We start from the raw sequence: 17,983 nt of genomic DNA on the forward strand, positions 1-17,983 counted from the left end.
CATTTTTTTGGCACACCGCTCTGCCCGTCTTGCCCAGAACGAGGAGGTTACCATGGCATCAGTGGGCACCTCATAAAGCAGACCATTGTTGGTGCTTGTGTGTGTGTGTGTGTGTGTGTGTGTGTGTGTGTGTGTGTGTGTGTGTGTGTGTGTGTGTGTGTCTGTGTGTCTGTGTGTTCGCGCGCGCGCGCGCGCCACATTGAGTTGCATGGCAACAGCCTCTGGGCACCACCAGCACTAGCAAGAGGCTGAAATCTATCAACATCAACACACAACTTTCCTCATGGTCTCACTTCTCAACTTTATCTACACACACGTGCGCGCACGTACACACGGTTTTTCAAAGAACCAGCACGGTGCAGAGAAAGTGAAAGATCCCATAATTGTTACTCTGATGACAATTTATTATATATCATTAGGTCTATTAAATCACAAAAGCAACGTGTTGCCAAAGGTTTGAAAATCTGCTATAATCTTCAGGGTTTTTTTTTTCTGTGCAGCGGTGCGTGCAGATTTTCATTAATGCTAGAAAATGAGTGAGAAACATGCAGTGCATGCTTAAAGAACGGCCACCATAATTAGAAAATGAGCCCACAATCTAAAATAACCTGAGGGGGGAAACAGAAACGTTTTATTTTCTTGTCTTTTCTAGTCAGATCCACTGGCGGAGAAAGGGTATAATACAGGTTTGTTTGTAATTGTTTCAGTTCCAAATTGCCCAAAACACTAAGTTACTATGTGTGAAAACCTGGACACAATTTGTGGTTCCCTTGAAAAAAAAAGAGAGAAAAAGTGAGAGGAGGGAAGGAAAGGAGCTATTTTCAGTATATAAAACTTTTGGTGGGAGTTGAAAGGCGTGGGTGACAACAACCTTTGACAGGTGTACGCTCTCTGGCTCAGTGCGTCCTTTGTGTTGGAGTGAGGAGCTGAATGCGCGCAGAGTTGTGAGCTGCAGATTAAGTGTGGAATAAAGACGAGACAGCCCGAGGACAGACCCGGGTCCTCTGGCGCACTCTGCTGGTGGCTGTGGAGGACTACAGACACTGCTGCTAAAGCTGCTCCTTTCTGTTTTGGAGAAATTGTTAAAAAAAAAAAAAAAGTGCACACTCTTTAAAATGCAGGTTTGGCAATAATTAAATTGATTAACTGCATGAATTAAAATGGCGCCCATGCAGAGTTACATGCTGATCAAACTTAAGAAATATGTTATAAACTGATTTGTTAACACTTATTAACTATTTGTCACCATTGCTCGACACCACACCTTCATAGCAACATGCTCCTCTGTGTCCTCCTCGAACTCTTTCATCCCCCACAGATTGCTGTCTTTTAGGATCAGCTTTGATATGTGTTGGCTGTTACAGTGGTGTGGTCTGTTGTACACACCACCACTGACCCACATAATAACTCCCTGTTTGCTTCATTACAGTGTTTGATATAAACACGTCCTCTGGTTGTGGTTTGTTGTGCTGCACCTGCTCCATCAGAATTCAGAGCACTACTTCCTTCCACTTAAAACATAGGCCTAAATAATGCTCACAACAGTGACAAACTACTGGCTTTACAAGTAGAAGGATGTCTGATCTAATCACCTTTAAAGGAGAATTCTGGTCATTTTTGACCCCTAAATCGTTGTCCTGATGGTCACCCGGTGTTGGGGGAGCAAAAAACGCCACTAAAATTGATGCAGGCAAACCAGAGTTACACCATGGCTAGACGGAGCTAGCGATAGCCACAAGGCTAAACTATGGGGACAATTTTTTCAACCACAACAAACACTCAAAAAACAATCAAATATCTATGGTACATGACTGGAATCCTTATGACACACCAGTGAACTCATATAGTGTACAGTATAAACAGTATAAACTTTGTGTTTTTGCACGTTATCACCATGGATGTATTATATTATTATCACCTCAGACAGCCGAACTCTGAAACATCCTGGAAAGACATTACTATCCGATCGCAGAGCGCCTGCTCTCCCCGCCACAGAAACAATCACTTTTTCCTTGTTGTGATGATTTCTTTACAAAAATAAACGGTCAGAGATATTTTGGACATTACCACCGCACTGCTCGACCGTTTATTTTTGTAAAGAAATCATCACAACAGGGAAAAAGTGTTTGTTTCTGTGGCGGGGAGAGCAGGCGCTCTGCGATCGGATAGTAATGTCTTTCCAGGATGTTTCAGAGTTCGGCTGTCTGAGGTGAGTGACTACATGCAAAAACACAAAGTTTATACTGTTTATACTCTACACTATATGAGTTCACTGGTGTGTCATAAGGATTCCAGTCATGTACCATATATATTTGATTGTTTTTTGAGTGTTTGTTGTGATTGAAAAAATTGTCCCCATAGTTTAGCCTTGTGGCTATCGCTAGCCCCGTCTAGCCATGGTGTAACTCCAGTTTGCCTGCATCAATTTTAGTGGCGTTTTTTGCTCCCCCCAACACCGGGTGACCATCAGAACAACGATTTAGGGGTCAAAAATGTCCGGAATTCTCCTTTAACATGCGGAGGAATTAGCTTTGACACATATTTGTAAATATGTGTAAACACAAGCAACAGTAAGAGTAGTCATTATGCAGAAATGTCTGTTTTAGAATAACACATTATGCTATTAGATTATGATTAATGATGTAATTATGTAAAAAGAGGAATTTTTATTGGAGGGCAGCACAGAATGGAAATGTGCAAAATTATACAGTATTATTATCGATATCTATTGTTTAACATTGAGCAATGAGATTAAGCAAATGTTAGTTTGTGATAAAATGATCTATGACACTGAGTCGAGCTGGAGAAACTGGAAGACGGATCATATATGACAGTTAAAATAATAGTAAATCTAATAGTTCTCTCAGCAACTACAAAAACACACACCACATGCTGTTTTTATCTGCTCTTATAAATTTGTTTTTCTCTGTGTACTAGGCCACCAGTGGTTTTCACTGATTCATGTACGCACTGATGCTTTTACACAAACGAAGTTCCAAATGGATAAACACTACAAACAAAGTTATTTGAAGTTGCAATGAAGTTGATGTGGTTTTGAATATCTTCAACTCGCAGAAAAAGCGAAACAAACAGGGAGAAAGTTACTTCATCATCACATGAGAGTTTTCTAAACAGTTCCCTCCTCTGCATCATGTGAACTTGGCAGAGACAGCATTCACCCTGATGGATTATTTATCTCCACTAAGTCTCTGCAACTTTATTTTCGTACCGCTACAGAAACGAACAGAAAACAATGGCTGAAAGACAAAAAACATTCAAAAATATCTTCTTAACGATAGTTTTCTCTGCAGAACTCTTTTGGCAGAGTGTCGTGATTAGCAGTAAATGGGCTCTAACATGTTAAAGCTCCAGTATGCTTCTTTGAAGGAGAGCGGCTGATTGCAACTTATATATGCAGCCACCTGGAACAGACTTCCTCACTTGCCAAATACATGCCATGCTTAGCCTGGGCAATCCTGGCTGCTCCCAGTGTCTGCGTACGTGTGTGTGTGTGTGTGTGTGTGTGTGTGTGTGTTGTCAGGTCCGTGGTGCTTGTTTGGTGCTCTGCTGTTGTGCAGCATGTGGCCCACAGATTAATGCTTTAAATGAGACTCTCTCCTGCTCTGAATGCCCCCTCTGTTTGCTTACAAGGCCCGGGTGAGACAGAGTGGAAGGATTTGAGAGGGTTTTTGTATCTCCTCCTGTTCAGAGGGGGGCATCCTATTATGACTGAAAAGCTAAAGGGAGGGCATGGTCACAAAGGGTTAAAACCTGAGAGTGTCTTTTTTTGGCATAATATGCAGAATTGGCCTTCCCCCCCCCCCTTTTTTTTAAGACATGTGGAAAACGGCTCCAAACAGATTTGAGTTTAAGACAGGTGCCAGCTCTGCCATCTGTTTTCAGTTTTACCTCCCTCTCTGTCTGCTCTCAGCTGATCCCCTCCTCTCTCTACACTCCTGATTCATCCATCTCTCTCCCTCTCTCCGTCTCTCTTTCTCTCATTTTCCACCAATCAGATCAGTCTGACACCCTCCCCATCATGCGCTGGCACACACCCTTTACATACCTGGAAGAAATTAAAAGTGCAGAGAAATCAAATCAAAGGGAAATCTATCAGCTTCAGGTATGACATCTTTGGAAAGTATTGGGCACTAAATGTGCAAGAATATCTACACACACGCCGGGAGTGTATGATGTCCATATGAACGAATTCATTCATTTATCTATTTCACATTTTTATTTCTTACTTGTGATAATAGAAGGAAATGAATAGAGTCAAGGGACAGTGTGGGTTAGAATAGGGGGTGGGGGATATTTTCTGTAGTTTCTAAGGAGAGTCTTTTTTACTTATAATCCTCTTTTATTTCATTTCTTTCTTCCCTTGTGAGATTTAAAAGCGACAGTCAACTGTGTTTGCTTGGAACAAATTCGCAGGTTTGGCAAAACTCACTAGTCCCGGGATATTGGAGAGAAGACAGAGTCCAAATCACATATGATAAAATATAAAATTCAAAAAGCTCTCCTCACTCCAGTGCAGCCTACACTCCTTCTGCCTGAAGAGAAAACCAGAGGCCTCAGTCCATGTCCTGATCACGCTTATCTGAGCCCTAAAATACTGAGTGTCTGCTCATCCAGGTTCCTTTTTATTATAGCATATTTTTCTTTCTGTTTTTTTCTACACAATGCAGCTGTACAGTGCATCAATTTGTATACATTAAAATTAATGAATCAAATTCAACATTTGACAGCAAAATAGCTGTGCCTAGATAATAATAATATAATTTATATATTTATGCAGAGCTGTGATTCAAACTGTGAACAAATGAGCACAGATTATTCCCCAGCTTCACTGCTCTAATCTGGTTTTGTTTTCTTTGTTTAAGATGATTTTATTGCACACAGTATTTATTCTGACATGCCAAAGTCTGCTTTATATATTCATTAAATATTTTTGATGTAGTTTTCTATTGACGAGCAATAACCTGGGCCTCAAAGCAAGTTAAAGGAATAAAATGATTCTGTGAATAGAAATCAATAGATTCTCAGCGTTTACACAAAATTGGCTTGACATGATTCTTCAAACCATTTAAATGGCTCGATTACACTCATCTAACTCTGAGGCTCAGAAACAGAACAGCCTCTTCATTACACTGTTACTTTGCTTCTCTTATATTTTTCCTCTTGCTTTGTAAAATTGGGGAACTGATTATAAGTGAAATAAATGTCAAACTGTTTCAATTCTTTGGTTGTAATTTATTGTTGAAGATAAAGATACACATTTTGTAATCTGCTCTGGACCTGGACAAATAACTCACGCTGTAAAATGAGTTTCACGAGTCTTCACAACACAACGTGGACACATGGAGCTGCAAAAAGCTGGAGCTGGATCACAGGCTCACTATTTGTTCTGGGTCTTTTAAATATCACACACACAGGGCCAGGTGTCTATAGTCCCTTTGCGCACACACACACACACACACACACACACACACACACACACACACACACACACACACACACACACACACACACACACACACACACACACACACACACACACACTCCAGCACCACCTACACACTACATACAGTCCTTTCACTGTACCTTCAGTCTGTCTTTCAGGACACTGAGACCAACACAGTTGCCAGATGTGAAACTTCTGGGATTTAAATGATTGTCCACGTTACAAACCTGCTCCTGCATAAAAATGTGTGGTGAGCATGTCGGTTAAAGTCTTATTGCTGCAGGCAACTGAGCAGTGAAAGCTGAAAAAGTGGAAGAAAAAGGAGGGAGAGAGATTTTAATTTTAGCTTGAGCATGTTGCCTTTTTGGAAAAGATGCAGTTTCTTGTGCAAAATATCGGCCTAATGGCCAACTAGATGACTTATGAAAATACATAAAAGTGAAAACACATTGTTGGCTCCTCTCTCCACAGCTTCCCCATGAGAAAAGAGGCCAAGCCTCATTTAAAGTGCGGCGCCTGAGCCGTGTGGCTCGGTTCAGAAATGGGAGGCTTTAACCTGGTGGTTTTCTTCCTGGAACGAGGCCGCTGCTAATGAGCCCGCTCGGACAAAGGTGAGTTCTAAATGAGTGGAAAGAAAAGTAAACAAGCCAGGTGACAAATTGCAAATAGGCGAACATCAAGTAGCCTGTGTGAGGGATTCTGTCCACGGATGCAAACTTGCTCACAAGAAAAAACCCAGTGAGTGTCAGTGTTGTAAAGAGTCGTTGAGGCCGGACGTTTTGTTTTTGAGACTCTTATAACATGCAGGTGCTCTTTTCAAAGGCAGTCCACTCCGCCAGACCCTTCTTGGCCGCTGCTGAATGTTGGGCTCCCAGGGTGTTTGTTTGGGTTCTGCTTTGTATGCTTAGTGTCTATGCCTGCTTGATACCTATTCCTCTTTTCTTCTGTTATTTAAGTACACTTTGTTGAAAAGAATGTTTTTTAAGGCTTTCCAAAAACTTATAGCCTGCTCACAAAAGAGCGCAGGTCACTTTTTCCATTCACAAAAAGAAAAAGAAAAGAAGTAAAAGGGAGACGTAAACACAAGTTCACAGGCCTTATATAGTCAAATTCCCCTGCGCACAGTCCACTGTTATAAATCTATATGTTGGTGACATCATCGCTGAACTTCTTTTTCCTCTGCAACCTTGTGAGTTAAGATGCTAATTAAAAAATAGGTTTCCAGCTTCACACTACATTCAAATCATGTCTGTGCTCTTGGCCCGAAATCTTTCATCGTGTGTGTGTGAATTCATCAGTGTGTCAGATGGAGCCTGTTGTGCCAGGCAGCCGGGCAGCAGCGGTGCCACTCTGTGTGGTCAGGGCACAGTGTGTCCTCTCAGCTGCTGTTTCGAATTCACAACTAACTTGACAGCAGCATCCTCACTCATTCACTGCAGCAGATGGCGGCGAGCTCGCTTGTTCGCGTGTTTTCTGCCCGTTTCTTTTTTGGAGAGGCAGCTGTGGGGGAGAAGCGAGGCTTTGCCCACCGCCGCATCCAGCTTTGCGCGAAGCAGGGTGACAAAGATGGAAGACAATTGAAATGACACTCTAGAGCCTGAAATATCAAAAAAAAAGAATCTAAACAAAAACAAAAACAGGGATGCTCGCAGCCAAGTCTTGCGTGAAATCTCCCCTATCACCGCATAGCCATCATCCAGGGAGGCTGCGGTCAGTTTCATCGGAGAGTAATCCTTGAGATTATATCCCTGCATGGTGGACAATGAGCATATTGTTGTGATCTTGTTGCTGTAATCCAGCTCAGCACCATATGCAATAGACTGCAACGCTCTCTAGAGAGCTGCAGCAGTGAATAACACACTGTCCAGTCTTAGCACTGCAATCCATCTGCCACCGGCTCCCTGTGTCTGAAAATATCTGCACCAGAATCAAAGGCGAGAGCGGCGTTCATGGTGTATGTTACTCAGTCTTAACCGTATACTCTCGAATCTGTTTTGTGTTCCTTTTCAATCAAGATGATGAGGCCAGAAATGCAACTGCAAATATTTGCGCCAAAAAAAAAAAAAAAAAAAGGACCACAACATGGTGCAGCCACTCAAGCCGCCCGGGGTCTAATGCGAACATGATTTCAATTTTGGTCATAACCTCCAGTGCACAGAGAGGAGATAGATTAAAAAATGAGGATGGGGTGAAGCCATCTGTTTTGCGGTAAAACCAGAGAGACAGAGGAAGAAATCTGGAGGAGCCGGGGCTCATAAAGAAACGGCAGACTCAGGCCAAATTGTCAGTCAGTTAGTAGATGAGATGTCATGCTAGCCAGACATGCTAGACAGGCGGGCCTGCGTTGCCTGAGGAGGAATCCGACTATTTAATGTGCCTCTGCAACCCAGCTGATTCACCACTACACCATCCAGTCTAATAGGTTTTGTTCTGGTGAATCACTCCAGGTTTCCTTAATGGAAAAGCCAAACATACTGCTCTAACATTGGGTGACAAGGGCACCTTGGGTTTGCAGATGTTCACGCAGATGACAGATGGCGCCGGCGCAGCTAAGGGAGCAACGGGAACGATGTCTGCGCCAGGCTGGTGCCACATGTACCCCCCCCACACACACACACACACCTCCCCTCCCTCCCTTCCTCCTAAATTTCCCCTCTCTGCAGACCCCCCCACCCTATCCCCAAAAATCTACAAAATGAGTCAAAGTGTCTGGACCTATATATGTGAATTTATGTCCGCATGTGATTGTGCACAAGCCATGACTCAGCACCCTGCACTTGGTGCTCAGGGGACCGTCCAGCTAGAACACAACATGTGTCCAGGTTCAATCAGGTGATGGCCTGGATGGATAGAGCTTAATTCAGGATCCACTGTGAGCATTCTTTCTAACAACGTTGTTTGTAATTATGGTAAGTGAAAGCAGGGGAAACAGTTGTATTCTTTTGATTGTCTGTACTTTAACTCCTCCTGTAGTTAACCTGCTCGGTTTTGACTCTCCAATTTTTCTCTGTTGATGTAGCCTTTTAGAGCGCAATCAGACTGAGAGAACAAAGAAAGTACATTAAGTGTTTTGGCTAGTTCATATCACTGCTTTATTATGGTGGTAGGGGGGAAAGTCAAGGAAACTTCTTCTTTAGCTACCTAAACCTTTTGGATTATGCAAAACGTCTTAAGTGGCATTTCATTGAATGGTTATGCTTGTCATATGTGTTGTCTTGTGTGTTATTACAATTTTGTAATCTGTATTGTAAATTCTTTTGACCATCATTGTTTTATTATGTTTTTTAACGTTCATTCCCCTCTTAAAAAAAGATTAACAGAAGGATTCAACTTGAATAGACAAAACAAAAATGAATACTGTAAGAGTGAAAACTATTGTCAAGGGAAAAGGTTCAACTATGAAAACTGACTCAAGTGTGTCTGTAAAAGTGACTTGGGTAACTTAGCTGAAAGTAATGGAGTGTTCAATTCTTCAGCTAAAGTAGGTAAAGCGCAAAACAGCTGCTAACGTTAGCCTTAAAGCAGAAGTAAGCGATCCGGTGGTTTTGGCTAACTTCCTGTCAGTAGATGGAGTTAGCAGTCCCCGCCCTCGGCTGCACACGGACCGCCCCTTCATGCCGTTCTCTCTCCTCATTGGATAAAGGTTGTAGGATACAAGGAAGTATACTCTCCTCGGCTTACAGCAGAGCAGAGTGACTGACAGACCCGTGTTTCAGACCAAACACTCTATATAAGTGATTGCTGTCGGAAGATAGAACTATTTAATGTAGACAGCTAACATTAGCATGTAGCATGTGTTATTATTAGTGAAAGCAGACAAATGTAGCTACGTCAGTGCTTGTGTTTTTCATTTTAGACAGAATCAGACGTGGCACCGTCTTCCAAAGTTTCATGCTGAGTATTGTTCTTTCTAAAGCCCTGTGTGCGTCACTTCAGCATGTTGAGAAATATACCCAGCTCTGCTGCACCAAGTTACTAAACTGTGATTGGACAGTTCAGCGGAGGCCTTTTTAGTGAACAGCTCATTTTATCGTTAGACCTGCCGGCTTTGGGTGAATCTGGAGGAGCCAACTGAGGTGGAAACCTCTGATGGTGGCTCTGGAAAATAAATGAAACTCCAGCACTGTACAAGTTTCCGTCATATTACACCTAACTGCCCTATCACCACCACTCTGGTGGTTTGGCAACAAGGAGGCACACTCAGTGCCTCTGGCAGGAGACTTCATAGAAACCATTGACATTTTACAATAATGCCAACTGGGAGTGCAAACAGTAAGAGCTCTGTTGACCAAGAGATAGCTGCAACACAGACAGTCCCACTGTATCAGTGGAGAGGGAGCAGTGATTGGGTCGTCTGGTGCCAGAGTGATGTGCAGAATGAGGCATTCAGGCCTTTTTGTGTGAGTAGAGAGCAGCAGCACGTCTCTGTTAGTCTAACGTGAAACGATCTCTCTCTTCAGACTCAGCTCACATGCGTCAGTAAAAAGAGGAATCTGATTTAAGCATCAGCTCTTCATGCAGATGGACAAGGAGCCCTGGAACCCCAGGAAGCCTCGGAGAAGAGGAGGACAGCTCTGAGCAGGTAGAGCTGATAATTACCTCCATTCATCTTCACTGGACCCCGGCTCTGTTTTATGAAGGTGCTTGCGAGTCCGGGCCTGCGTTTGATGAATCTCCCCTTAAATTAGCAGTCACTGGTGGATCGAGCGGCTCCATCACTCCGTATGCTCCCATTCATCATCTCATTAGGACCCTGGGCTGGGCTGTGTAGGCCTGAGGACTCCCAAAGAGAAAGGAGAAACTATGAGCTCCATCATAACTAAACATTTCGGGGATGTTATCACGGTTGTTTACAAATCTGTCAAATTGGGCACATACACAGTTTTTATAAACCGCAATCTGTTCAATTCCCAAGGCTGTTTGATCATTTGTAGGAAAAAATCTTAATGTATCAGGGGCAGAGAGTGGCACAGTTGTTTACTACCGCGGGAATCCATTGCCATTACAGGCCCGGAACAAATGCCAAATCCTTATGTAAACCCAGCGTGTGTATATGTTTATAGGACTGTGCTTCTCTTCAGGTGTTTACATGAGCGTGAGATATAAAGATTTGTGATGCACGATAATTTAGGTAAAATGTTACGGCCATTATGTGGCAGGAAGTGCAGTGGGAGTCCGGGGCGTCCCGGCTCACCGTTTTTTACTGCACTTTTTCGCTGCAAAGCGAGCAGAAATAAAAGCTCTCTGGTGGTTACGCCGTTCCACTCTCCTCGTCTCTCCATCACCCCTCTGCCCAGGTGGATGAATCTTTCAGGAAGCCACAGCCACCCCTGCATTTTTCCACAGACTCAGTGGAGAGTGCAGCAGGGCACTGAGACCCCCCCCCCCCCCCCACCAGCACGCGCACACACACACACACACACACACAAACACACACACACACACACACACACACACACACACACACACACACACACACACACACACACACACACACACACACACCACCCACCTCTGTCTCTCTCTCCACCCAGTTGCACTCAAAACACATCACTAACTGGATCTCCATGTGGTATATCTATTACCATAAAATACTCTGCTGCTCCCCACTGAAAGCTCACTATCCTCCTCTGCCCTCTGCTCTCCCTCGCAGACATCAGCCCCCAACACCACCCATACTCCTCCTCCTCCTCCTCCTCCACCAGCCCCCCCTCCATAAAACCGCTTACGCTGGCAGTTCTGAATTGGGTTAAGTCCAAGTTTAACATTAGTGGGGGGGCGGTTGGGGTGTTTAAAAAGCAGCCTGCGGAGAGCTGTAAGAGTGATCACAGCCATGACTTAAGCTCCAGTAAAAAGAAAAAAAAATCTGCACACTCCTTATTGCTTTGTTGTGAGCACGATGGTCTTTTTTTCCTTTTTTTCCTTTTTTTTCTAACCACAAATTGAGAAATCAGTAGGCTAATGCAACGCAGACGTGCAGATTTTATGTTTGAAGAGGAAGCTTAAGTTGTCTATGGGCAATTTACATCGACGTTGCCAAGGACAACATTAGTTACCTTAGGATTATTAATTTCTGTGTGATGTTCCTGCAGAGAGCAGTAATTTATCACCCGTACTGCAGGGACTCGTCTTACCAAGGAGCCTCTTTTTTTTCTCTGACTTTAGCCACAGTTTGCTGCCATTACCAGGAAATGGAGATATTTTGGGGCTCAGCTCTCTTTTATTTGGATTTTGTCCTCATCCCTTGTTCTGGGGAAATGCTGACTAATCTCATTCTTGGTGCCAGATTCTGAGTAAAACCCTGTCATTGTTTAAGGCCAACAAAAGAGTGGTTCATTTAGAGTCAATTTATTATGATTTCTTCTTTGTGTCAACAAATAGTAACACTGGCTTGGCAAATTGCTTCACAGCAAATACAAAACCAAACCTTGGCTCTCTTACTTATGTGTGTGTGTGTGTGTGTGTGTGTGCGCGCGACAGAGAGCATATTCTATTACTGCAAAGAAAATCCCTTGATATATGTTAACATGACAACTAAGTAATAAGCCCAGGACTTTTTGCGCAGTTCATTAGGTTCAGAAAAGGTTAAAGTATTTTCCACATGGCATCCTAATGAAGTATCCACACCACAGCTGCATGGTGGGGGCACCACTTATAAAATCGCGGGCTGTGATAACAGGATTAAATGGGTGCAGCTAGGCAAAGGTCACTGACACGAGACCAAAGCTCCTGCACATATAAACATGAATTTTGCATGTGTTTATATGATGGTGGAGACCGTTAAAATTTTATAGGGTGGCCCACATGGACACGGCCACTGGTGATGATTTTATTTACGGTGCCTTTCATTTAGGGTATGATTATTAAAACATGTTCAACTACAATCATTAAAAGAAAAAGTCTCCTGCTCAAAGCGGGGGATGAATTCAAATGTCTTGCTCTGTTCAACAAACAACCAAAATCCAAACCAGCAAATCATATTTTCTTTAAAGCCGAACAGGTTACTGAAACAGGTAGAGATTCATTTTCTGTTCTTGTTTTCTGATTTAACATGCCGTGTCATGTAAAATCAGGTTTTACGGCTTTTGAAAAGTGAAAAAATAAGAAATGTAATTGTAAAAACATTCATACAAATTACAAAAAGGGCAAGAACCCTAAGGATCCTATCCAGATGTTTTAAGACATGTAAAAACAATCTTTTCCCCACAAAATTGTTATTATTAAAATAAAAAAAGGCAAACCACATCCACTTCCTCTATTTCACTGGAAAATCCAGAAATGATAAATATTACTGTACTGGTTATGTATAAAATCAGGAGTTATATATAAAATCAGGAGACTGTGTGTATAAACTCAAACTCTGCATCTGACCACACCTGGCTTCCAAAGAGTTGCACCGTCACACAGTGACACTTTGTGAAACTTGGTGAAACTTTCCTCCTCCAGCAGATGAATGTAAAAACTGCCTTTCAGTGTTTAACTCCGCACACACACCTTTACTGCACACTGAAGCATAAACAAGCGCACTAACAATAAGCAGAGCACATTTTGGCTGGAGGGTAAAGTTAAAATTGTATCGGTTGCCTATTATTTTAATGTGCATAGGTAACTTTTTCCAGGTCCTGGCACCGCAGAACCAAAAGGAGCAGGAGCAGGCACCAGTGTTGGTATTAAACCTCAGCAAGCCACAGTTGTCAACACCAGATCTGGTGTGCATGAGTCCCTCCATCCCTACGAAGGTGGTCTGTGAGTTTCTCTGGGGCTCCGCTGACCACACTTGTGAGTCAAACTAGTGAGGCTCTATTCTTCGATGGTAATCACCTGAACTGTTGGCACGGCTCGGCTGTGACCTTGGGTTCAACTTCACCACAACTGCGTCATCTGAGCGATCTGCGGTTGATCTTTAAGTCTTTTGCCAAGAACAGATGTGGCCTTGCTTGCGCATCTGACCAGCGCAGGAGGTCAAAGTGTACGGGGCTGAGCCTTTGTTGCTCATCTAACTGGACGTACTTAGACCACCTCACCCAGCTGCAACTCCTCACATCCAACACAAGGACATTGTTATATGCAACTGTTAACTGCAATGCCGTTGCAAGGAGGAGCAGAGTCCCAATTCAGGTGAGTGTGTTCTATATAACTTCCCTCAACATACAGCAGCCATCCCTCCTACTCACAAACTCACTCAGAAATAGACCTGTCATCTTGCCACCATCCCCTTATCGTCTAACTGCTAACAAGCCTGTTTGCCTGTGACTGACGTTGATGTGATCCCTAAAGCCCCGGGCTTGGCACCAGATCGCTCCTAAGCCAAATTAAGCCTCTGTCATGCCCACCCCCACCTCCAGCCTAGTGCTACCCCTGCCATGGGAACCCTAAATCTTTAATGACGATGGAGAGCTCTGCACGCTCCCACGACACAAAAGCGATGACATCTGTCTCTGTAAGTGCTGCACTCCAGAGCAACCCCATTTGTTCTAACTCTAGAAATTAAATATAAAAGTTGAGGGAGGGTGGAGGCTGCTAAAGGAGGAAGGAGGAGGTGGAGCTCAGGAGGTTAAAACAAAGATCCTTTCTTTCAAAGGTTTATTCCCATGCCCGCTGGTCCCTAAATGTTCAAAGAAGGTGTTAAAAGAGTCTCAGCTCCCCGTCTTGCTCTGGTGCCTTGGCTATGTCCCACCTGCTCACAACTCCTTCCAAGTCACCGGGGATGGTGAGTGAATAACATGTCCCCAACCATGGCAGCTAACTCCTGGAAACCAAAGTCGCTGACAGCACCTCCCAAAAGTGATTAATTCAACAGAATAACCCTCTGACCTTTGACCACTACAGCAGCTCAGTATAACAAACTATCTGCCACGGATACAACAGAGCACTCTTGAAGGAAAAAGTGTTTATTTTTTGTACAGATTACAGTTTAAGCGCCCTATGACCACTTTAAACCAGTCTAGAAAGGCTAAATGTTCTCTACTCAAGCAGTCGACAACCTACCATATTTATTTCTCTGCATTTATCTCATCTCATAACCACAATTCATCAATGATTACAAGTTAGTTTGTAATCAGTGAAAATCCTGGTACAACTGCACAAATGCAATGTTTGAACTTTAAACAGATTAAAGGGACAACGAGGAGTTTTGGAAAAGCAAAGCGTTTTCACACTACATTTATGAGCCTCCGCGTGCACCGTAAAATTCTTTGACCGGTGCAAGACAGACTCATGTTTTCATTCATCAAGAATTAAAGTCAGAGGTTCAAAGAGGTTCAGATACCGTCGTAGTTCCGACCATAAACGGTGATTCAGCTGCGTCATGACTGGCCACGAAACCTTTCCGCCACCACTAATAATAACAAAATAACGATAGAGACAGAACGATATATTTATCGAAAATGGGCCCATTAACAAGTGTGGGTAGCATAGATTCATCCACATTAACGTGAGACTTTTTTATAACCGAATAGAAACTCCTCGTTGTCCCTTTAAACAGACAAAAAAAACACAACATTTTCAGTAGTAGGCCTACAGAACTGACAAAAGTCGAAAATACTCACATGCCAACAATATATTGATAAACAAATACGCTGTTTATGCACATTTCCCTCCATTTCCTTTTTTTTTTTTTTTAAATGTCCTGTTTTATGCCTTTTATACTTCGTCAGACAATTTGATTGACGCATTTAGAAACAGAACGTGCTGTGTAAAAAACAAAAAAACAAACATACCTTGCATTTAATAGTGTGCAATATGGTTTTACCTGTTCAAAGAACAATTTCCAACTCCAACAGTGGCAGAAAACTTGGACTCCTCGGTGTTTGTGAACAGGCGCTGCGGAGGTCACCTATCTTTTCATTCGGGGTCCTTCCTGTGGGAGAGGAAAGATGGCGGCGTCCATGCTGTCCAGGAGGACAGCGGTGTTTTGTAGGACTTTACAGGGAATTTCATCCTGTAAACCCACAAAGTGTCCGTGTGGCTCGGTGCTGCAGACAGCGTCCTACAACCCCAGACCGCTGAGGCGAAACCTCCGGGAGCCGTACATCCCGGACCGGGACGACGAGAAGACGCCGGAGTGGCAGCGGACGGCCCGGTACGACAGGAAGCTGTTCGGCCGCTACGGCTCCGCATCGGGCATCGACCCTGCGTCGCTTTGGCCCAGCCACGAGCAGCTAGACAAGATCATCACGGAGGAGAACGAGTGGCATCCTCCGTTAGAGGTGATGCTGAAAAACATAAGCATCAGGGAGAAGGAGGAAACCGAAAAAAGACTGGCAAAGTAAGTCATGCTAACGCTAGTGCGTCAATTATCGGACAGCAAAGATAAACTGTGCAACCCTAACTTCTGATCCCAGTTCAGTCTTTCATTTTATATCTCATCAAAACAGTTTTTGTAGCAGTTCTTTAGAGCGTATTAAAACGTCCACTGACATAAGACACTACATAGACTGAAAAAAATAATCAATTCCCACAAGGTCGTTTGGCAACACTAGTTATTTCTAAAGATCGTCTCACCTTTTGAGTGAAACACTCAGCTGACTGCAAGATAGTTCACAACAAGATATTGTGCACAGGTTAATACAACTGTAAACTATGACAACTATCAGGTTATTGCTGCTACTAAGGAGCCATGATAATTGTCATCAGTTACATGGTGCTGTCACTTTTTCATTACAACTTAAAACCTTGTTCATATCTTGTTGTTTGGCCCATATTTATAAAACATTCTGTCTTATATTTTATATAATATATTGCTTGTTCTTCTTTTTACCACATGGTTTTAGTCCTAGTACAGTTGGGTTTTCTATTCGTTTGCATAGTGTTGTCATACTTCATCACTTTACAGTCTATGCTCAGTATCCTTCATTAGGACTGAACAGCAATTGACATATTACTGAAATGGAAACGTGGCTTATTGCAATCTGCTTGTTTTGGACCAGACCCAACAAAAATCACACAACATAATATTCAGTTGTTTTTTTTGTTTATTTTTCAGTGAAAATGAAATGCCAAAATAACCCCAACAGAGATCATAGACTAGATCATATCACAACTGCTACATCTGTGAAAATAAGCACAATATGATTTTCTTTGCCTGTCGTTCAACCATTGACCTTGGTAAATAAGCCATCCCATTTGTGGCAATTCAATTCAAACTATAATTTTGAACTAATCTGTAGAATAGAAAATGTTGAAACTCATGATTTGCATCATCTACCCAGGCTTTTTCCACCTCATGATAAGAATCTAGTAACTCAGTGTGTTTACATGGATTTTGGTTGATCAATCAACAATGACATGATTTCCTGCAGCCCCTAAAAAAAACTGGAAAAGGATTGAAGTCAGATTTCATTTTTATTAGTCGGACTGTGTATCCTAATAAATCCCCTTTTTTTAATTGATTTTTTTCTTAATTGTAGCCTAAATTTCAGGCCTCAGTTTTAGCAACACCACCACAATGATACATTTGTCAGTTCGTACACATCCGTACCATGCAGTTAAAATGTTCCAGGTCATAATACCAACACACTGATGTTTATCTGCCACATTGTTTACTTGTCCACCTTCGTTTTGCAAGTTAGCATGCTAATGAGCACTAAACACACAGTACAGTTAAGGCTGATGGGGGTGGTCATTAGTTTTGCATGTATTTGTTAATAAACAAAGCACTGACCATATGATCCAGTGGGATTGACCTGACGGTGGCACCAGATGAAAAGCTGAAACAGAGCTGGTTATTACAGTTCGTCCTGAGGGGAACATAAATGTCTGAACCAGATTTCAGAGCGATCCATCCAATAGTTGTTTAAACATTTCACCCAAAACCAGAGCGGTGGACTGCCCGTCACACAACTATGCACCCAGCACCGCATCAACATCTGTTTTACTCATCTTTTCTATTTCCACCACAGGGAGAGACTCATAGCAGCAAACATGGCCAAAATGCCCAAGATGGTCGCTGACTGGCGCAGAGAGAAGCGTGAAGCCAAACTGAAGCAAAAGGAGGAGAAGGCTCGAAAAGAAAAGTTGCTATCTCAGGCCAGAGAGCGTTTTGGCTACGCCATAGACCCCCGTAGCCCCAAGTTCTTGGAAATGGTTGAAGAGATAGAAAAGGAAGAGAAGAAGAAGAGGAAACTAGTCAAACGCAGACTGAAGGAAGAACAGGTGGCAGCTCCTGTCACACCGCCTGCTGACTCCTCATAGTCTTGGACATTGTCTTGAAATGACTGGCTTTGGTCTAACAGCGCTGAATGAGCTGGACAGTGCTCACAGCACAGTTCAATGGGACAGTTGTATCCGGGCAGAATCTGTTTGTTGTCACGCAGATCTAAGCAAACTCCTTCCATTCTGCTTCTTCTGTATAAAACTTTTATCTAGAGTTTTTTTGTGTGTGCATATTTGGAAAATTTCCATATATTAAGCTGTCACTGAAATAAATGAATCTCTGTGCATTTTGTCTAGAATATTTTCAAAGGAGGAAGACAAATATTACAAGATGACAAACCAGAGAATAATGCTAATATGTGATTT

At 42.8% G+C, this 17,983-nt stretch overlaps 1 protein-coding gene across 1 annotated transcript; it reads left to right on the forward strand.

The window, feature by feature from the left end:
* The first annotated feature begins 15,303 nt into the window (after positions 1-15,303).
* gadd45gip1 (growth arrest and DNA-damage-inducible, gamma interacting protein 1) lies at positions 15,304-17,661 on the forward strand. Its single transcript, XM_085785318.1, has 2 exons — positions 15,304-15,731; positions 17,365-17,661. The coding sequence occupies exons 1-2, from the start codon at positions 15,340-15,342 to the stop codon at positions 17,654-17,656; spliced, it is 684 nt and encodes a 227-aa protein (XP_085641444.1). The 5' UTR covers positions 15,304-15,339; the 3' UTR covers positions 17,657-17,661.
* Positions 17,662-17,983: the final 322 nt, after the last annotated feature.

This window comes from Trachurus japonicus, chromosome 8 (genome assembly GCF_045865225.1).
Source record: "Trachurus japonicus isolate A0001 chromosome 8, Traja_1.0".
Classification (NCBI taxonomy): Eukaryota; Metazoa; Chordata; class Actinopteri; order Carangiformes; family Carangidae; genus Trachurus; species Trachurus japonicus.